At 36.8% G+C, this 21,073-nt stretch overlaps 1 protein-coding gene across 1 annotated transcript; it reads left to right on the forward strand.

The window, feature by feature from the left end:
* Positions 1–658: 658 nt before the first annotated feature.
* Positions 659–20,567, forward strand: DDX43 (DEAD-box helicase 43). The gene is made up of 14 exons (XM_058836322.1): positions 659–722; positions 2,048–2,155; positions 2,712–2,793; positions 5,060–5,216; positions 5,302–5,420; positions 5,697–5,807; positions 8,455–8,596; positions 12,216–12,316; positions 13,014–13,101; positions 14,598–14,725; positions 15,319–15,428; positions 16,165–16,303; positions 17,063–17,150; positions 20,460–20,567. Exons 1-14 carry the CDS (start codon positions 659–661, stop codon positions 20,565–20,567), a joined length of 1,545 nt encoding a protein of 514 aa, XP_058692305.1.
* The last annotated feature ends 506 nt before the right edge of the window (positions 20,568–21,073 follow it).

A 21,073-nucleotide genomic window follows, 5' to 3' on the forward strand; every position in this document is an offset into this window, starting at 1 on the left:
GTCACATGTTCTTTGATTTGTAGATGCATGCAGTCATATGAAGGTCTTGTGATTTGGTCACAAACAAAATATATACAATTAATGTGTAGGTTTGGGCAGGTTGTCCTAACTCTGTAATACCTGCTGTGTATCTTTATAACAGGTCGGGGTGGATCTAAAATTAAAGAACTTGAGGATTCTTCAGGTTCCAGGATAAAGGTACTGTGTGCTGTATGTTGTCGAGAAATAGCATCTGTTGAGAACATACTTAGTTTTGTTTCTGTGTAAACCATTTGGAGGAAGTTGAAGGGTGTTACAATGGCTGTAATAATGCCACTGCTTTACAACTAGTAAAAAGGAAGTGGAATTGAGGGTGCAATTTGGATGTTATGTGAAAATGGGAAAAGGTTATTAATTTTAATTTTTTTTTCCTTAAGTTTGCATTTATTTCCTTTTCTTTTAGAAATGGGATTAAAGGGCCTTTTCATAGAACAAGTTAAACTTCAGGGAAATGGGAAATAAAGGACCAGAAATTGTTTTCAGTATGTCTTCTTGTACAGTGTTGGTCTTTGCAGTATGGAAAAAAACTCAGTCATGTTTTTGAACATAGGTTACAAGAGGAACCTATGAATCTGAAGTAAAGATTTTTGGCAGCATTGATGTGCAAAACAAAGCCAAGATGTTGATTGACAATCTTGTTACAAATTCTGGACAAAATTATGTTAGAGGTGGGACAGAGAAAGGTAAGAAATGTGGGATTGGGGGAAAAAGTTATTATGGATTGTCTTCCATATATTTGGTAGTTTGCTGGAGTATTTTTATATTGTTAGTATTTTACAAAGTAAGTTAACTTAAACCTTGTTCTTGGGCAATGACATCTCCTTAAAACAGAAATACCAAGATACTCTTTTTTCAACTCTGGACAGTTTTCCCCTCCCCCCAAACTGCCAGGCTTTGGTGAAAACCAGTTCCTGTGTGTTTTCAATAATTTTATGGATGCAGAATGTTATACCACTTTGGTTTATTGCATTATCAGTCTGATTCATCCAAAATACCAGCATTGGCTCTAGTGCAAGTTTTAATCTGGTATCTGTGGAGTATTACAATTCAGTAAACTTTCGTGAAGACAGTCTCTAAAGTGCTGATCATAGCATGGGCCATGCTGACTTCCTACTGCTTTCAAGGCAGGTTAATGTTTTAAGGTTTGATGTTGCACTTCATGCCTGGCTTTACAAGGCTTTCCTGAGGTAGCTTTGTTACATGGATATAGAAATAATTTTTCTACGTTTGGGTGCTGCTTGTATTATTGGTACATCTTGTATGTGCTCCCAACAATTTTTTGCACAGGCAAGCACCATCCACAGTTTTTGATCAGATACACTGATTAGGAAGAAGGGATCCAGGAGTTACGTTCCAGCATTAAAATAAGGACTGGAATAGTTGTGTGTTTCATTTTCAGAAGTGTCCTGGAAGGTAGATGAATATGTTTCAAGAGACTAGAAATATTTAAAGCTACCTTAGGATTTGTGACAGTGTTATCCCTCTGTTTCCTGCCTTTCCCCTAATTTTCCACACAGTTGTGTTGCTAAATATTTCTTCAGTGTAAAACTGCACATAGGAGGCGTTAACCTCATTCAAAAAAAGTATACAATATAACTAGACTGAGACTTTATTGTGTTGTTGTTGGATGCTTTAGACCTAAGCTTTGCTCTTGTAACTGTTAAAGCTTCCTGCATATCATCTACTGGTTTCACAAGTTTTTTCAAAAGCTTGCTGCACAACAAGCATAATTTATAGTTGGAGGAGAAGCATTTCACAACCCATCATTACTTCCTTTAAATAACTAAAGATGTTGAAATGTTTCCCTTTTTTTCTCAAAACTGAATTTGTACACGTTTTAGCAATGTTTCAGGGCAGAGATCTAGGAAAGAAATTTCCAATTATATGTTTCACGGCTATTTAAAATACATGAGGCCTTGCAATAGAAAAAAATGTGTTTGTTTTGAGGGGAGATTTCTCCCCATGGTTTGTTCCATCAAACAGCAGCATTTTGTTACTAACTCTGCAGGAAAAACCTTGGACATTACCAAGCCTGAAAATAACCCAAAGAAACCAGTGATTAACTGGGCCTCTCTTCGAGAAAACAGAGCCAAATATGAATCTATGAAGTGGGCAGGTTAGTTTTACAATTTTCATTATATTATACTTGGCTTTATGAGGTAAATCTGTTGGAATGCTTAAAGGTTTCTAATACTTGCTTTGAGGTGACTGAATCTTTTGGAGCCCAAATTGACAATGTATTTGCAGTGAGCTGGCCATGTTAGCATTTCTCAACATGGTCATGGAGGACACTGATTACTGCTGCCAAGAATTAAACCTGCTACTCATGTGGTATTTTGAATGTCACCCTTTGAAAATGGTGTTGTTTTGTATGTGGCCACCAGAAAAAAAGAAAGACCTAAGAGTTGTCAAATATACTACTATATATGTTAGTAGAAAGTACTTCAGAAATTGAAATGTGGGGAAGTGGGTTTTTTTTGCCAATGTTGCAGTGTTTGTCTCAGCCTTCATCTTTTTTTACATAAGCAATGGTCTTCCATCATTTCCAGCTAGTCTCTCCTAGCTCAAGGCACTTTCTGGGTCCTGGGCTTTCCATCGTAAGCTTTAGCAGACTTGCACTGACTCTGTATTATTTCTTGCTGATTTGAGTTGAATTTTTCTGATTGTTTAAGGCTTGCCTCCAATTGAGAAAAACTTCTACAAAGAATCTTCCAGGACTGCATCTATGTCACAAGAAGAAGTGGACCTGTGGCGGTAAGATAATCTTTTTTTAGGGAATCATCTGCTTGGCAGAAATTACTATTAAACTATAAAGCCTAGAAAGTGGGAGATAAAATACTGAGAGGCAGTAATGCTGGGGTTTTGTAGCAACTTAATCTTTTTAAGAACTCTTTCTTGGGAATGGAACAACTAGCAGATGAGATGTTATTAGTTGTTTGGAAAATTAACTTCAGGGATTTTCTGCTTCTCTAAACGTGTGTGATCTAGGTGAGTTTCAAAACAAAAAAAAATCATGACAGTTCATGGACTTCTGGCTGTTTCTTTGCCTTTCATTAGGCAGTATATTCATGTTTTCCAGGTCTTTCCAGATAGGATTGTTCACACTTTGAATACCTTTTGGCTGCAATTTTCCCCCGCATTTTTTTAGTCAAAACCATCTTCAAACCAAATTCCAACTTTTGTTACTATTGTCTTCCTTTTTTATCTTTCTTGTCTTTACAAGCCCATCCTAGTGAGTACATGCTTCAGTTAACTGCATCTGTTTATTTTGATCCAACAGCCTATATCAGTACTTCTCAAGGAAAACAGATCATCTGTTTCAAGTGATTTGGTTCAGGCCTTGGTAATAGTTACAGCCCCCTTCAGTAATGCTAATGAAGTCAGTGAGCATTATTGAAGTGTTACCTTTTTATTACTTTTCTCTTTTTTCTTTGCATGCCAGAGAAACTTTGCCACAGTGAGTAAAGCATGGAATTGTTTCCAGCTGTTTTCACCTTTTTCCTTTAAGTATATAGATGTATTGTTAGAGCTCGTGAAAATTACAGAACATTGTTCTTGTAGGTTAAAAATATGTACTGAGGAGTAGAACTTGTGTGATAAAGGAATTTTTTTCTACTTCATCTAATCAGTTCGCTTTAAGGAAGAAAAGGCAGCAATTGAAAGAAATAATTCTGTAAATGCAAGGGGAAGTTGAATTGCCCATTCTTTTCCTAGCTCTACACCCCACTTGAAGAAAAGCTTTTTACTGAATGGAATTTTCAGAGGAGTACAGGACTGAAATCAATATGCTTATGCAGATGTCATGGTTTAAAACCAGATGGAAAATAAGCTCTAAGCAGCCACTCCACTTCCCTCACCCACTCTGATGAGAAAGGGACAAAGGGCAGAGATTATAGGTTGAGATAAGAATTTACTGGAAAACATCAATGGGATAAGAAGAACAGCAACAACACTAATAACAACATTGTATAAAAAGTGATTACATGCAAAAATGCTCATGGAAGTCCGACCAACAAGACACCACCATAGCCAGCACCGCAGGGCTCCTGAGAAAAATGAGAAAATGGTGGATGGAACTGGCCATGGGTTTTTTCCCCCAAGCCTGAGACAGCAAAAACAATAATGTCAAGCCTTCTGGTCAGACAATCCACACCACCTCACAGCTCCATTTGCCTTTTGCTCTCCTGGGAAAAGGAACAAAATGGCCATGGAGGGTAGTTGCCTTATTCTTCCACAGGAAACCACACCCCTCTTTCTCCTGGAAAGTGAATATCCCATCCACCCCCTAGGGGTGCTTTGGGTGATACTGAGTAACAATGTAGTCATGCCTGCATAGGTTCAAGCTCTCCTTGCTGCAAGTGCAAGAAAATTAATTCTGGCCTTGGCCAAAACTAGGACAGCATATTAATAGCTCTTAATTGGAGGAAGCCTTGGAGCAGCAGTTTTTAATGTATTCTTTTATTTGTGTTGTGATTTGGGTTTTGCCTGCTTTTAGGGGTTGTTTCTACCAGGGTGGTTTTTTTTTTTTGAGCTTTTCTTACTGGTCATGTTCTTTTTCCAAAATTGTTCTGTTTGTATTCTCTAGAGTATCCAGGGAGCAACTCTGGAAACAGGTGGGGAAGGTTTTTGTCAGATTATAGAATTCTGACTGATAAGTTCAAGCCATTTGTCTGAATTCCGGGTTGTCTTTGGGTTTAAAAACTTACCATACCTACTGAATTTTTAATAGATTATAATTGTAGCCTGATATGACAGGACTGCAGTTCATGTTAATAACCATATATAACTTTAAATTAGTTGTTCTTAAGAAAGAGTGGTAATTGATGCCTCTGGAAGAAGTGTTCCTTTAGTAAGATTGTTAAAAAGTTAGAAGACTAATTCAGTCCCATTTAAGAGCCTGAACTTGTTTTTTCTTGTTCCAGAAGTTTTAAAAAAGTTAAGAAACACTGTCTTTTGTGTTAGCTCTACTTTTTCAGGTAATGAGACTTTAAAACAATTGCACTACTTTAACTCTGTACAGGAAGGAAAATAATGATATAACTTGTGATGACTTGAAAGAAGGTGAAAAGCGCTGCATTCCCAATCCTGTTTGTAAATTTGAAGATGTGTTTGAGTATTATCCTGATATTATGGCTAATATAAGAAGGGTTGGTTTTCAAAAGCCTACACCAATTCAGGTATGTCTTTAATTTCGATAACTCTTTAACTGAAGCTTAAGAGAAAAATGAAAACTACATTTAAGTATTTGTTGTTTTATGTTAGTCCCAGGCGTGGCCGATCATACTTCAAGGAATTGATCTTATTGCTATAGCACAGACTGGCACTGGGAAGACATTAGCATACTTAATGCCTGGATTCATTCACTTGACTTCACAACCAATGTAAGGACTGCTCACAGGTCTGATTTATTTAGATGTGCATACTTCCCCCTGCACTTACTTCCTCCTGCATCCAACTCCTGAACTGATTTTCTAGTAATGAAGATAAAAATCACGTATTGGAAAAAGCATTATAAGTCTGATGGAATAAGCACCAAATTTGTTACCATCAGCAGCAGTCTACAGAGGAAGTTTAGAATAGTATAAAAACATCAGTGTCAAGCATGATGGATTTTGCCTATATTTATATACCAACATTTGAAATATGTTTTGTTGCAGACCCAAAGATCAGCGTGGGGGGCCTGGAATGTTAGTCCTTGCTCCCACTAGAGAACTGGCACTTCAAGTAGAGGCAGAGTGTTCAAAGTATGCATACAAAGGAATTAAAAGGTAATCTTGCTTTTCTCTGACTTGTTAAGTAATATTTTGTTTCTCCTACCAATTGTAACTTAATTCACCTACTAAGGCTTAAGATGGGAGGGGATAGTAGTAAATGCAGAGTTTATATTTTCCCAGTTTTCAGAATGTCTGTTTCAACTAGTCTCATGGTCAAAGTTTATGTAGCTTTTCTGCTTCTTTTCCTTCTGAGTTGACAGCTAAGAAGAATCACACAGAATATGCTGAGTTGAAAGGGACAAGGATCATCAAGTCCAGCTCTTAGCCCTGCACAGGACATGCCCAAGAATCACACCATGTGATTGAGAGCATTGTCCAGCCACTTGAACTTTGTCAGGCTGGTGCTGTGATCACTTCCCTTGGACGCCTGTTCCAGTGCCCAACCACCCTCTGGGTGAAGAAACTTTTCCTGATATCCAACTTAAAACTCCCCTAACACAGCTTCAGGCCATTCCCTTGGATCCTGTCGCTGCTCACCACAGAGATCAGTGCCTGCCCCTCTCTTCCGCTCTTGAGAAAGTTGCGGCTGCAGTGATGTTTCCCTCGTCTCTGCTTCTTCAGGCTGAACAGACCCAGTGCCCTCAGCTGCTCCTCACACAGCTTCTTCTCAAGGGCCTTCACCACCTTTGTGCCTTCCTTGGGACACTCTCTAATGGTTTAATGTCTTTCTTACACTGTGGCACCCAAAACTGCCCCCAGCACTTGAGGTGAGGCTGCCCCAGTGCAGAGAGGAGCGGGACAATCCCTTCCCTTGCCTGGCTGGCAATGCTGATGTCAGCCTGATGCCCCCCCAGGCCTTGCTGTCAGGGCACTGCTGATTCATATTCGACTTAAAATCAATCCCTTTCCATGGCAGTGCTTTCCAGCATCCCATTCTCCAGTCTGTCCATACATCCAGGTTTGCCCATTGCAGGTGCAGAATCTGGCACTTACCCTTGTTGAAATTTGTGTGACTGGTGATTGCCCAGCCCTCTGATTTGTGGAGGTCTCTCTGCAGGGCCTCACTGCCTTGGAGGGAGTCAGCAGCCCCTCCCAGTTTTATGAGTCTGTGAATTTGCTTAGTATCTCTTCCAGTTCTGCCTCCAAGTCGTTGGAGGCAGGACATGAAGATGTTATGAGGGTCAAGGAGCCCTGTGGGGCCCTTCTAGTGACAGGTCACCAGTCTGATCTCACCCCATTCTCTGTAACCATTTGTGCCTGACCTGTGAGCCAGTTGCTCACCCATCCCATGATGTGTTTTTCCAGCTGAATGCTGGTCCAGAAAGATACTGTGAGAGACAGTATTGAAAGCTTTACTGAAATCCAAACAGATTACATCAACTGGCATCCCTTGATTGGCTTGGTGGGTTACATTGTCATAAAAGGAAGTCAGGCTTGACAAGCAGGACTCGACTCTCATGGAGCTGTGCTGGTCCTGGTCAGTGACTACATTGTCTTAGGGGTGTTTGTCAGTACCTCCCAGAATGATGTTCTCCATAACTTCATCAGGCACTGAAATGGGACTAACATGCTGGGATCCTCCTTGAAAATCAGAACAGTTTTCACCAGCTTCCAGTCAGCTGGGACCTTTCTGGATTCTAAAGACTGTTCAAAAATCATTGAGAGAGACTTCCCAATAACATCAGCCAAATTTTTGAGGATTTTTGTATAAATCCCATCATACCCCATGGATCTGTAGAAATCCAGCTGGAGCAGCAGATCCTGCATAATTTGCAGCTCAGCTGGGAGTGGATCATTCTTGCAGTTGTGGTTCTCCAGCTCAGGGCACTGAAATCCCCTTGGTATATCATTTGTGTTGAAGACAGTGGTAAAGAATGCATTAAACAGCTCTGCCTTGTCTTTGTCCCTGTTTGTGAGGTGACCATCCCCACCCATCCTATAATGTGCCAATGTTATTTTTATGCTTCCTATGTGCTGCCTTCTCTGTAGAGCACATCTGGCTTTCTTTTCTATGAGATGAGACTGCTGAAAAATGTTCAGGTTCTTGGCCATGCCAGTCTCTTTGTACTGTCATCTTCTAGCACCTTGGCCCTGAGTCATGGGGTAATTCCATCCCTATCTTTGTTTTTGTTAAACTTTATGGTATTTTTATCAGACCATTTCTCTAGCCTTTTTGTGGTTCTGGTACAAGCCTAATTCTCTTGAGTGTATCAGCTGCTTCCCCAGTTTGGTTTCATCCACAAGCTAAGTGTAGATCTTTATTTAAGCAATTAAAGAGACGTTACTTGCTCTGAAACTTAGGGGTCTCTGCTAATTTTGTGTAGCATTTTGAATAAGTCTTACAGTCACCCCAATAGCAAAACATCTCACTTTTGATGGTACTGTTTGGAAAACCATGTATCCTTTCATAGTTCATCTATTTTTTGTGTAAATATTTTCAGAACTACCTAAAACATGTGAGCTATCTTCCATTCATGATTGCTTTCACTGCAGTTTTAGCAGAAAACTATTGCTGAACTGTTGAGGGAGTGTCATTCAGTGTTAATTTTATTAATTATGGCAATACTGTCAATCACACAGTATTCCTTCCTCTTGGTAGTACCAGGTGACACTTTTAAAGCAACATGGTGGCATTTAGTTGAAAAGGATTGACTTTAGCTGAAACTTAATACACTATTTCTGTAAAACTTTTATTTTACAGTATTTGCGTCTATGGTGGTGGGGACCGAAAAGGACAGATAGACACGGTTACCAAAGGTGTGGATATTGTTATTGCTACTCCTGGAAGACTGAATGATCTTCAAATGAACAACTTCATAAATTTGAAGAGCATAACGTATTTGGCAAGTAACTGATGTGCAATGAGTAATGCACCAGCTGGGAAATGGTTGACTCAGTTTGAATTTTAGCTTTAATGGAGTTTTCTTTAAACTTCCAAAGTCCTAATTGCAATACTGCTTAACACTTAAATTGGTGTTGGAGGGATGATTCATACTTACTATAATTGCATTGCAGATGTGAAATATTCCCTAGGAAAAATAGACTTCTCGCACAGCAACCATTTTAAAGATGCTAAGTTGTTTTTTCAGTAATGTTTGGCATTCTAAAATTCATTTTAGAATTAGGATTCGTTATTAATTACAGGATTAGTTACTAATGGATGAAATGCCTTTCTGAAGTTGTTTTTTCTTTTTCTTTTTAAAGGTTAGCAGTGTCTCAATTTTTTATTAGAACTTGTGTAGAGTCACATACAGATATTTAAATGTTGGGGGTCTGACTTTGTTTTGATCTCAGTGGAATAATAGCCTTGTAAACATCCTTATGTCTTTATTTCATTTTTGCCTTTTGCTGTGCTGAACATGTAAGACTGTTGCTGTTTGTAAAATGCTTTCATATATTCAATTTATTTCTAACTTGTCTTTGGATTGTTGCCCAGTTTGACAATTTGGCCAAGCTCTCTGTCTGCCCCTCTACCCTGTGAGAGTTAAATTCTCTCCATGTTGTAACAAGTTGGCTCCAATTCTAGGTAATAGTTGTGAGCTTACTGGCAAGGCCAGTGCTATAGCATCTTTATAAATTTGGCCATTTGTGAAAAAAGTTTATTACTGGAAGACAGGAGAGTAGTGTTCTGTAGAAGACTAATATGTAATTGCTGAGCAGAAGAACAGGCCTGAAAACTGGTATTCTGAGAGGTATAGGAGCATAGGTCATCTTTCTGCCAAGGTGAAGTATAGCCATACCATAGGCACACACTGCTTCATAAAGCAGTGGGTGTTGAATCAAAAGCATGTTTCAGTATGTGCAGCACATGCCATAGTATGACATTGCTAAGAAGAACTATCAAATGAAAAACATGATGATGTAAAACAGGAGGAGAGACATTTATTGTTGCACCACCAGCAGTTAAATATTTTTAGAAGAACCAGTGCAAGGACTGTGTATTGTGATGTGGTTAAGGTCTCATGCCTCAGACTTTAAGGAAATGCTGTGCTAACACAGCCCCATGTGAAAAATTGGACATGGAAAATTTTAGCTTTTTGTGATCTTCTTATATATTTATCCTTGTAGTTTCTTGTGCTTTTCAATATATAAGTTACTTTCTGTTTCCAGAGCTTCGTTGTCAGTTTTCAGCCAACAAATAATTTAATCTTGCAGCCTTGCTTTCGGAAAAAGAGAGTGGTAATAGATTTCACATTTACCACCTTGGATGAAGAACACTCTTCATTGAAGAGTTTCATCTACAGTTTTCATTTAAAGATATTACTGAGTCTTTGAAGGTTCCCAAAGTAAACTGAGTATTTTATTACTTGCTAATATGATTCAGTTGTTTCCCAAAGGACTTCCAAGATAAGATACTGGGATATCTTATCTGTTGTTAAAAAACCACAACCAACCAAATATACCTCCTCCCATAAAAGGGGGAAAAAAAAAGCCACCAAACAACAAAAAAATCCACAAAACCATGCTCTATTATTTATTATTATTTATGTCTAAATAGGTACTGGACCCAAGGTGATTTTTGAGGTTAGAATTTCTCTACTTGCCTGGCAGAACCATGAAGTTGATCAAGTCTTGAATCATATTTTTAGGAAGCCATTTATTCAAGATAGGCTGCTGTTTTTCAGTATTTCAGAAGTAAGATTGTAAATTCTGTCATAGACAGCCTTTTGATTGTTCAAAATACATTTCATATGAAAATATGCTTTTTGTTTCCCCTGTGTTCAGTGTAAACCAGTATTCATTCATCAGCAATCTGATGAAGTAATCTTAATTCTTTGGGCTTCATGCTGATAAAGCAGAAGGAAGGAATTTGGAATTGCGCATGAAAATTGGGAAACATTTAGGAGAAAGTGTGATTAAAAATATATATATCTAAAGCATGAAGGAGGATGTAAAAGATAGATTGGAGTAGGAGTAATGCTTTTATTCTTCAATATAAAAAACTATAGTGTAAATCTTACCAATAACTGATTCAAAACAAAGGAGAGAGGAAAGTAAATAATTTTCAAAGGAAGAACTGGCTTGTAAGAATTTCTTGCCAAGAAATGGAACTGTATGTATATATTTAAAGGTAACAAGAAACCTAGGATTATGTCCATTGAAGGACATAAAGATTATAAACAAAGATGGGGCTATGACACATTTAGAAAAAATCAGTACTAATATCTATCTGACATCTATTACAGCCTTTAATCTTAATGAAGCAGCTATCAGAAATAAGAAAAGTAAACTTCAACTACCCTGATCCATCTGTTAGACACAGATGCTTTCTTTTCCCTCTGCAGCAAAGTGCCGGTGAGCTTAATAGCATAGAAAGCTTCTACTGCTGAAAAAGGCATAGCAGCCAACTCTGAAAAATTAGTTGTTTCAGCCTTCAATTCTGTTGAAGCCAACAATTCTATTAGAGTTCATGTAGTTAATGAAATCTCCATGAGCCCTCTAAAAATAATGAGAATTAATTCAAGAAATGGAATTCTTATCTTGCCTCTCAAACGATAATTTGTTGATTCAGAGATTTACATAACTAAACTATATATGTAACTATATAAACTAAAGCAATGTAAACTATAACTACTAAACTTATATAATAAGCTTATTATATAGTAATATGATTATTATTTAATATAACAAAATATCAGGAAATAATGGAGCAGCAAAATTAGGACAGTAGAAAGGGATTATCATCAATTTCCACATAAGTGACTAGAAATTGTTGATACTTAAAAGGGCAATCCATGTAACTTTAATTTTCAAATGGAGTTTATACAAATCAAAGGAGATAAATGAGTTTCAGATGTCAGTCTTCTTTCTTTGTACGTGACTGAAAACATTCACAAGTGTGCTTGTATATTAGAAAACTTGCCAGTTCCAAAGAGTTGTTCTCAGACCTCCAGCTCACTTGTTCATTTCTGGCCATTTTTTACCAGATGAAACAAGCTTGTGCTCTGGGAGCTGTGCAGTGTCCTAGTGTGAGCCAGAATGTATGCTTTGGCTTTTTTCTTATTTCTAATGAGGAACTAAATTGACAAGTGATATTTTGATCCTGTATGAGATCTCTAATGAGGTAGAAATGAGATTTCCCCTTTAAAGAGCAAACAGTTTCTCAGTGTGTGTTTGGCAGGTTGCTCCCATCTGGGTTTGGTTGGCTATGTGTTTTTGTTTCAATTTGTGCTTAGTTTTAGCCATCACCCAAATTATTGTTAAAACAAGCAGTTGTGTTTTTCTTTAAATGCTCTTAAAGGAGCTGTGAATTTTCTTGTTTTGCCTGCAAGCATAATACTGAATAAGAAAGTATCAAGGAAATTGAAGAGGTAAAATAGAACAGCTTTTGCAGTAAGTTATGGAGAAGATTCTGCAATTAAAACAGTTACCATCAAAATCATCTTCTTCTGTGTAATGTCTTGCTGAAACAAACCCTCATCTGAGGGACTAGGCAGAATAAATAACCTTGTTTCTGAACAGGTTTTAGATGAGGCTGACAGAATGCTGGATATGGGATTTGAACCTCAAATAATGAAGATCCTAATAGATGTGCGACCTGACAGACAAACTGTTATGACGAGGTATCTAGACATAGTAGTGCTCAGGACTTGAACATAAGGTCATTGAACAAGTTAATTATTAGTGAACAAATTAATTTCAAAACAAATGTGTCAGTTATTAAAATTTGACCTTTTTTTTTCCCATTTTGTACTGTCTTTTCTGATGTTTTGAATCAAATATAAAGACAATTGAGTTGTCCCAAAAAAAGGAAGGTATCCTGGGAGTGCTAGAATTTGCCATATCAATTTGAAATGCTGACTAACCCTTCTCCATCTGGAACCAAATGCATTTCCTGACTCTATGACCAGTATCTGTGCTAGTCTGTACCTGGATTAATTTTGAAATTATGCAGCTTTTGGGAATTTAACAAACAAATAACCCAACAATTATTTTTTTTTGCCATATTTTGCATCTAAGCTGTTGTTTTAAAAAACAGACTAGAAGCTTGCTTATAAGGTATTGTTCAACTACTAAACTCAGCTGAGGCTTCAATAGAAAGGCTCTATAGTTGTTGCCTGTATTTTTAACCAACAAAATTACCTTTGAAGCTCAAGTACTGTTTACTATTAACTTAAGATGAGTTAAACTCAGCACTGTTACTGCATATGTGTTTCACTGATATATAAGAAAAGAAGAGCAATATGAAATTAATGAATTGGAGAATATTTGGCACACTATTCTCATGCATGTGTGCTTTCCTTTTCACTTCCTTTTTAGTGCTACTTGGCCTGACGGTGTCCGTCGCTTAGCAAAATCGTATTTGAGGGATCCCATGATTGTGTATGTTGGCACTCTTGACTTAGCAGTAAGTTGTATTTTTTGTTTTTTCCCCTTCCTTTTGTAGAGGAACCTATGCTTAAGCCAAAAAATTCTTTCTTGTAACTAACTGTATTTAAGTAAATGCATGTATCTTTTGTAATCAATTTGAGCTTTCAAGAAACAACTCCATGCTATTTATTTTAAAGTTTCCTTAAAAGTTCAGAAAAATTTCAAAAGTATAAACAAACATTTTCTGTAACAACATCTGGAAGTCTTAGCTCTTCAGTAGAAGACATCACAGGTGACAAGTATCAATCATAGTGAATATTCTGCTTCACAGTGCCAAGTGTTTTTGTATGATCCCTTGGTTTTGCAACCTTAATTTTGGTTCAGCAAGTTCTTATTCTTTACTCGGTTTTCCTTCTGAAGTTCTTCTTTCTAATGCATACAGATCCTTTTCTAAATCTGTTTCCTAACTGCATCTTTCTCAGTTGGGGTGGGACCTTTGTACTGAACTCTTGGAGGACACTTCCCTAGAGCAGGAAATAATGTGTTAGAGTAAAAACTGTCTTTAAAGTCCAAAACTTCTAACACGTGGATGTAGTTGCTTAGTTGTCATTGTTGTGCAGCTATGTGTAGTTGGCTTCAGTACCAGCAGAATTTACAGAAATAGTAGTTTGCCAAGATCTTAGGAAATTTTCAGTTCCATTTTTTTATTAGCAATAGGGAATAGGAAACCTAGTATCCAGCACACTTTTCAGTAGAAATGGAGACAAAATGTGCTTTTTGTCTGGTCTGTTCAGAACTACATTTTTATCAAAGGGCATTTTTTGTCAGGATTGGAATTTGAAAGACATCAATTGCTGTTGTAGCTCTCTTCTCCAGGGCATTCATCTCTTTTTACAGGAGCTTCTCTTAGTTGAAGAGGTGACATGTGGGGGGAGGAAGATTCACATGTGGAGAGAGAATCTTTGTGTGCTTGATTGAGTCTTCAACTCTTGCTACAAGATCATGATACCATGCCATGAGAATGTCTAGATGTTTTATTCTACTTATTAGTTATACCTTAGACGTTCTGTGGTAACCTTCAGAGGTGATGGAGTAAAGTTTTTAATGAACTGTTATTGGATTAGTTAGAACTGATAATTTCAAAGAGATTTACAATACCTTTAAAAGCCTGTAATTTCAAGTAAGACAGCCATTGTTCCAATTTGCTCTCGATTAATATAAAATATTTGCAGATTAAAGAACTTCAATGTGCTTTTCACTAATAATATATTTATTTAATCTCACTAATCCGTACCCTTTAAATATCTGCAAATAAATGGTTTGACAAACTGCTTAAAGGTAAATTTTATTATTCTCCTAAAGCAACAAGGAGGTAAGAAATCTTCATTGTTTGAACTCCAAACTGATACATATTAAAATAGTTTTTTATGGTATCATATATTACTAGTTTTAAAACATGGCAATATGGGAATTAACAGAAAAAATATTATTGTAATCTGTTTCTACCTAACATCCCTTTTTGCTGTTTGACAGGCAGTAAACACAGTACAACAAAAAGTTTTTGTTATCCCCGAGGAGGAAAAGAGAGCTTTCATGCATAGTTTCATTAAGTCTATGAAGCCAAAAGATAAGGTCATCATTTTTGTGGGAAAAAAGCTTACGTATGTAATCACTTCCCAGTATCACCTCTGTTTGGTTTTTTTTTTTCCTAACAGAAATAGCAAATTGTTTCTTAGTTCACGTAGTAACTATCAAGTGTAATAGCTCTTCTCCACAATGTGCTGCTAGTAGTATTATTTTTATTTATAATTTCTTCCTTCAGACTGACTGGCAGTTTGTATCTTTTTTAATATTGTTAATGGTGGTGGTAAGTCTCAGTTTCATGTAGTTCAGGTGGGATGTTTGGATTCTTGGGGATACATGAATGTGATGTACTGTTTCCTTTCATGCGCCTCTGGTGCATGCAAGACCTGATTAATGTGGGGGGTGGTCATTTTACCATTCCTGAATTTTTGAGTCAACAATGCAAAAATAAAATATTCTAAAAGTATAGATAAAGGTAAACATTTCTATGTGGATTAGACTTGCTTTCCTATTTTATAATAAATATCAGCTGACCTCGATAACATTTTGTCCTTAAGCACACATTTAGCTTTTGTTGTCACATTTGTCTTTTTGATCTAAATCTAGATACTGCACTATTTTGTTTCTTCTTTTCTTTTGTTTTAAGAGCCATTGCTTTATTTCACTGTAGAGCTGATGACTTAGCAAGTGACTTTGGCATCCAGGGAATTCCAGTACAGTCACTTCATGGCAACAGGGAGCAATGTGATCGAGAACAGGCTTTGGATGACTTCAAGAAAGGTGACTCTGTACTGAAGTACTGGTTTGTTTAGGCCAGACTTCTAAAGTTTGTTCTGTTCAAAGCTTGTCTAAGTGCCATGTCACTTTAGTGCTATAGAAATGAAAATATTATTGAGCTCTGAAATACGCATTTTCTTTATTAATTGGACCATAAAAAAGACCCAGCAAGCGAAGAGATTGCTATTCAATAAAATACTTTATTTCTGGGAGTTTAATAATTTAGAGTAAAGCTTATTTTACCTTTGACATTTCTGGAAAAGTTGGTACTTTGTTACTCTACAGAATGGTAAATTTAAATGTCAGATGATGGTGCTTTCAATGGAACAGTCCTTCTCCAGATTACACTAGGTTATGTGAACATATATTTGTGAACACAGTTCAGGGTTATGTGAACACATGCTAATAAAAGACTGGTGTTGTGACAAGATGTCAGCTGAGAATATAGTTGTTGAAGTTTTTGTTCTTTGGACAGACTCTTTATATCAACCAGGCATATTTCTTACTTTTCCTGCACTCTGCTGTTCTACTTGGGAGTTGCAAATAATAGTAAAATGACATTTTGGGTGCTTACTTACCAGCTTGTATTTGAAGCTAACTCAGTGTGACATGCAACAAGCATATTTTCATTTGGTGTTACGAATAATAAGTGCATTATAAGCTAGAAAACCTACAGACTGGAGTATGTTTTCTGTTTGTTCCATAAACAACTATTCTTTTCCTGTCATACTTCTTGTAGGCAAAGTTCGAATATTGGTAGCTACTGACTTGGCATCCCGTGGCCTTGATGTGCACGATATTACTCACGTTTTTAACTTCGATTTCCCTCGCAACATTGAAGAATATGTGCACAGAGTAGGTCGTACTGGAAGAGCAGGGTGAGTGTTTACCAGAAAATAGTAATGTATTATTGATGTTTTGTTATGTTTTATGCACTGTGTAGGTGTTTTTCTTGTCAAATTCTAGAGGCTACAGGTGATGTGGGGTGGGGCAGTAAAGACTTCAGTGTATCAAAGTATATTCTCGAAGCACACTGCTTTGTCTTTAAATGAATTCACTGTTAAATTGTAGGCAAACAAGTTTTGCACTTTCCTGTTATTGAATGAAGGGTGCTTGTAAGCTGGTTTAAATATGAGGAAGAATTAGAAAACTAATTTGCATTGATATTCTGGAATGTTACTTCCTTGTTTATCTCTTCATGGGCTGCTGATTTATTTAATTTCCTAGACAGCACATTGAGAAGAAGCATCTGTAGGTTCAAAGTCTGCAGCCTATCGTGGTGGTGTGGTTTAGTGGTAGTTCTTTTGGATGTCACTTTCCCAGGCTGACACAAGTGTGATTTTTCTCATTTAATCATGAATGTGTGTCTCTTCATACTAAAATACACTGCCATTATGCTATGTTTATTATCTGAAAGGCTAAATTAGTTGTGCATTTGCTCCATTATAGGTGAATTGCTGTATTCTAATTTTTTTGAAAAGTTGCCTTTTGTCATGTGCAGACTTAATGCTCAAACCACTTTTATTCTATCAGCTCAGTAATATTGCCTGTAGTACAGCTCATTACTGCCTAGGTCAGTAGTAAAAGCCTGGCAAGAGTTGTTTTGAAGATCAGCAGTTGTTTCCTTCCTTGTTTAGGCGCACTGGGGAGGCAGTGACACTTGTCACAAGCAATGATTGGAGGTTTGCGTCCGAGCTGATTGACATTCTGGAAAGAGCAAACCAAGTAAGAATACGTTACTGAGTAAGAATTATACTGGTTCTGAGTTAGCATCTGAAGTAGGTCATGAAGTTCTAAGCCTATTTAGACCCTTCTTGGTAAGTGTTTGTGCTGTCTCATGGGAAAAAAAATGTGTTTCAGTCTGTCCTGTCCTAGATAGCCCTAGCTGTATTTTACCTTACAGATGAGTCCCAGGAAGGAACTGTGGAAAAAGTAACTAACGTACACAGTGAGGTCTGCAGAAGAGTAATAAGGTTTATTATATGTCATAATATTTTATTCCATTCATATTTCACTTTTGGATGCATGTACCAATGTTCTTAACAGTGTAAATATTAACAATACTTATATCAGAAGAAGCTCAAATATTTTATCTGTTTCTTGTATCTGACAGTTGTGACACCTACATCTTCCAAGCTATCTTCCTTACTGATGCTTGTAAATAGTATGGAAAATGGATGTGGAATGTGATCTCTTTTTTTTAAAGAAGCATTTTTTGTTTCTTAATACGGTATCTGAGAAAACAGAGACAACAGTGTTGCTGTTTCTTGCTGTAACAAGGAATGATATTTTGTCTGATTTATAGTAAACCCCCCAGTTCAAGTCCTGACTTGAGCTGAAATTTTGTTTGTTTGGGTTGTGATGTTTGGTTGGTTGGTTTTTTGGATGGGAGTTTGAGTATATACTAAATGGATTTTACCTCAAATCTGTGGTTTTTACTATGGACACTTACTCAGACTTTAAACCTTGGGTTAGAACTTCACCTCAATATTTTGGTTTGTAACTCTTCTTAGAAAGATATTATGTTGCTTTATTCCAAACTTAGATTTTTTTGAGGGAGGAAAAGGAGAAAAAAAGGTGTAGAAGAGTAGTCACCTAATAATTCCTTAAAGTTGCAGATTTGGGATTTTTGGTTGGGCTGGGATTTTTTTGCTTTGTTTTTATTCAGAAAATGCAAGAGGTGAAACCAGTAGTGATACTGTGAAGCTACTTGAGAGGTGCCTTGTGTTTTGTTTTCTGAGTTAGCAATTCCCTTTCAAGCCTTGTCTCCAGCTGCAGACTGCAAAGTTCCCAAACTGGTTTGTTTTTTTTGTAATGTGTGATAGTTCAACTGGGAATGAGTCTCTGAGTTCAGAGGAGAAAAGAGGAACTCTGAATCCTTGCTTTCAGAAGTTACTATTAGGCACAACATTATTCTTAAACTTAGTTACATCTGGTAGAAAGGAAGTATCCCTACAGACAAAGTATTGGGGTTTTTTCTAATGACAATGAAAACACCATTGTTTCAGTCTTAAAGCATCATGTAAAAGTAAGTAGAGAACTGAAGGTTCAGAATACTTTGATTTCAAAACAAGTTAGCTCCTTTTGTTAGCCAAATGTTCTCTGTGATTTTGAATCTACAGATTATATAAAGAAAAACAGATACAGCAAAAAGGTGTCTGTTTCATGCTGAAGGGATCTTTTATATATAAAAGCTTATTAAGAAGCATGGACAGATTTATTGGAAAACAGGTGGAAAAACAGTAATCTCTGCAATACCAAGAAAAGCCTTCCATATAAATTGACATCTTTATCCTTTTCTATTTTCTCACTTGGACTACCCTACCCAGGCTTATATGTTTAGCAGATACACAGATTGCTCATGAAAATTCTCAACAAGCCACTAGATGCTGGATATTACCTCACTGTGATTTTCATGTTTCTATATCCTCACTTCTTCCCACTCTTGCCTTGTGCATGCTCAAAAAACACTCTTACAATAAATTGTTGCTACTTCAGTTTGGAATAAGTTACACTTTGAGCTCTAGGAGAGGATCTGATACTGGGGAAGAAAATCATCCAATGTATCAACTGAAAAATAACTTTGTTTCATTACTTCTATCTCCACTGATAAATCTGTTGTGACTTTCAGCTGGAGATACAGAATTTTTAACTTCATTTTTAAATAATGTTTGAAACTTAGGCAGAATAGACTCTTCTAGAGTTGTCATATTTTGCCAGGATAGTCACTTACCAGTACATAAAACATACACTAGCGAGCTGTCCCTCATGCCAGCTCAAGAAAAAGTTGCTGATAGCAAATAGCAAGTATTGCTCAATTATAAAGCCTGACAAAAGAAATGGAAACTAGAGGAATATGATTTCCTGTTTCACCAGACCTTTTGTCCTGGCTGCGTTCTCCACCTGTTCAAGCATTGCCAAGCCCAGGCACTTTTAGGGAGACCTTAAGGTATTTACATTTGCTTGTACTCTGCTGTTTGCATTGTATTTGCGCTACTGGCAGACACAAATCACACAGACTGAGCAATCATGTTAATAACACATTCACACACTGCCTTTGCTGTGATCAGCAGACTGATTCTGGACGGGGTGAATTCAACTGACGGCCGTGTGCCATTGCAGGTTGTTGAAGTGGGCTGGCTTTGACAGATCAGTGATCCGAGACCTCTTGACAGTACAGATGCCCACAGTGCTTTTTGCAGTAAACAATCCATTAATGTCAGCACTATGCCCGACGTGGTTTAAGAAGTTTTGTTGGATACTGCTTATGTTCTGTGAGCATAATAGTGGTATCTGGGATTTTTTTTTATCACTGTCACTCAACCTAATAAATCTGTCTGTAATTCTTCATATTAGGCCTCAGTCATTAAAAACTCTGAGGCGAGAGTGTTTTGATGATACTGTTCACATTTTCCCCATAATTACAAACATTCCAAAAACCCCTGTGGATCTTGGTAAGATGTTCTTGTGACCTCCCAGTGGTGGGAGATCTGAGCATTTTCTCCTGCCCTTCTTTCCTTGTCTTTTAGATTTGGTCTAACCACATGAGAACTGTTCCTATGACAACATTTTCTTTAAGTCACAAAATTTCTCTTCAGAGACTCTAAAAACTTCCATAAGGAATTTAATACAAATCAACATTCAAATATATGTATATATTATTATATCACCTTTAAGTAGCACTGGATGTTTTTACAAGCTGTTCCTTTTCATTAAAAGATACATTTCTCTTTGAACTATAATGTAATTAGCTGGTTCTATGCTGCCATCAGATACAGTGATGCAAGCATAGACATATTATTGAAAATCCAGAGACATGATGATGACTATTTTTCAGTATATTTCAGTACAATCTTATGTAAAATGGTTTCTCTCTGCATTTCTACAGAAAAGAATCTGTTGAGTGACAGGAGTCAGATAAATAAGGATATCAAGTTTGGGAACACACAGATCGATAGCATTTTCATAAAGCAGAATCTAAAAGTTTAGATTTGTTTAAAATTCACCTTGTGTTTTTGCCTGCTTTCTTATTAGGTAGTTCCTGATGAACTTATTGCAATGGCAGAAAGATACAAGCAATCACAAATGAGAAAAGATGGTGAAAAGGATATACAAAGACCTTGGAGAAAGCCCTCAAAATGAGTATAATCCCTTGAAGCAACTGAAACAGAAAGTTATTTTAATTGGTATTAGCATCCATGGGCTTGAATTTATAAGTTTCATTTTGTGTTTGATTGTTTAATAGGACAGCTACAGAAAACAAACTTCTCAAAAATGTCTTAGAAAAGGAAACTATTAACTTTCTATAAGAATTAATCTGGTTTTGCACTTGGATACTATTTTCACATAAAAATTAATAATTTTTTTGTGTGTGTGATGTATGAAACTTCTAAAGCCATTATCTGCTGGTAAAAATCAAATATTGTGGCTTTGTTGGTTGGTTTGTTGTGGTTTTTTTTAGTTAAATGAAGTATTAATATATAAGAATGTAAAAGATAATTTTTCCTTTTATATTCAGAGAAATGGATTGTTCATTGTAAGCAATGCTTGTCAATGTATTTTCAAAATACTGTACCTTTGCCTTGACATGCCACTGACATGCAGAAGTATTTCTCAGAATAATGAAAACTGCTCTGTTTGCCATTACA

The sequence above is a fragment of the Poecile atricapillus genome, chromosome 3 (genome assembly GCF_030490865.1).
Source record: "Poecile atricapillus isolate bPoeAtr1 chromosome 3, bPoeAtr1.hap1, whole genome shotgun sequence".
NCBI lineage: Eukaryota > Metazoa > Chordata > Aves > Passeriformes > Paridae > Poecile > Poecile atricapillus.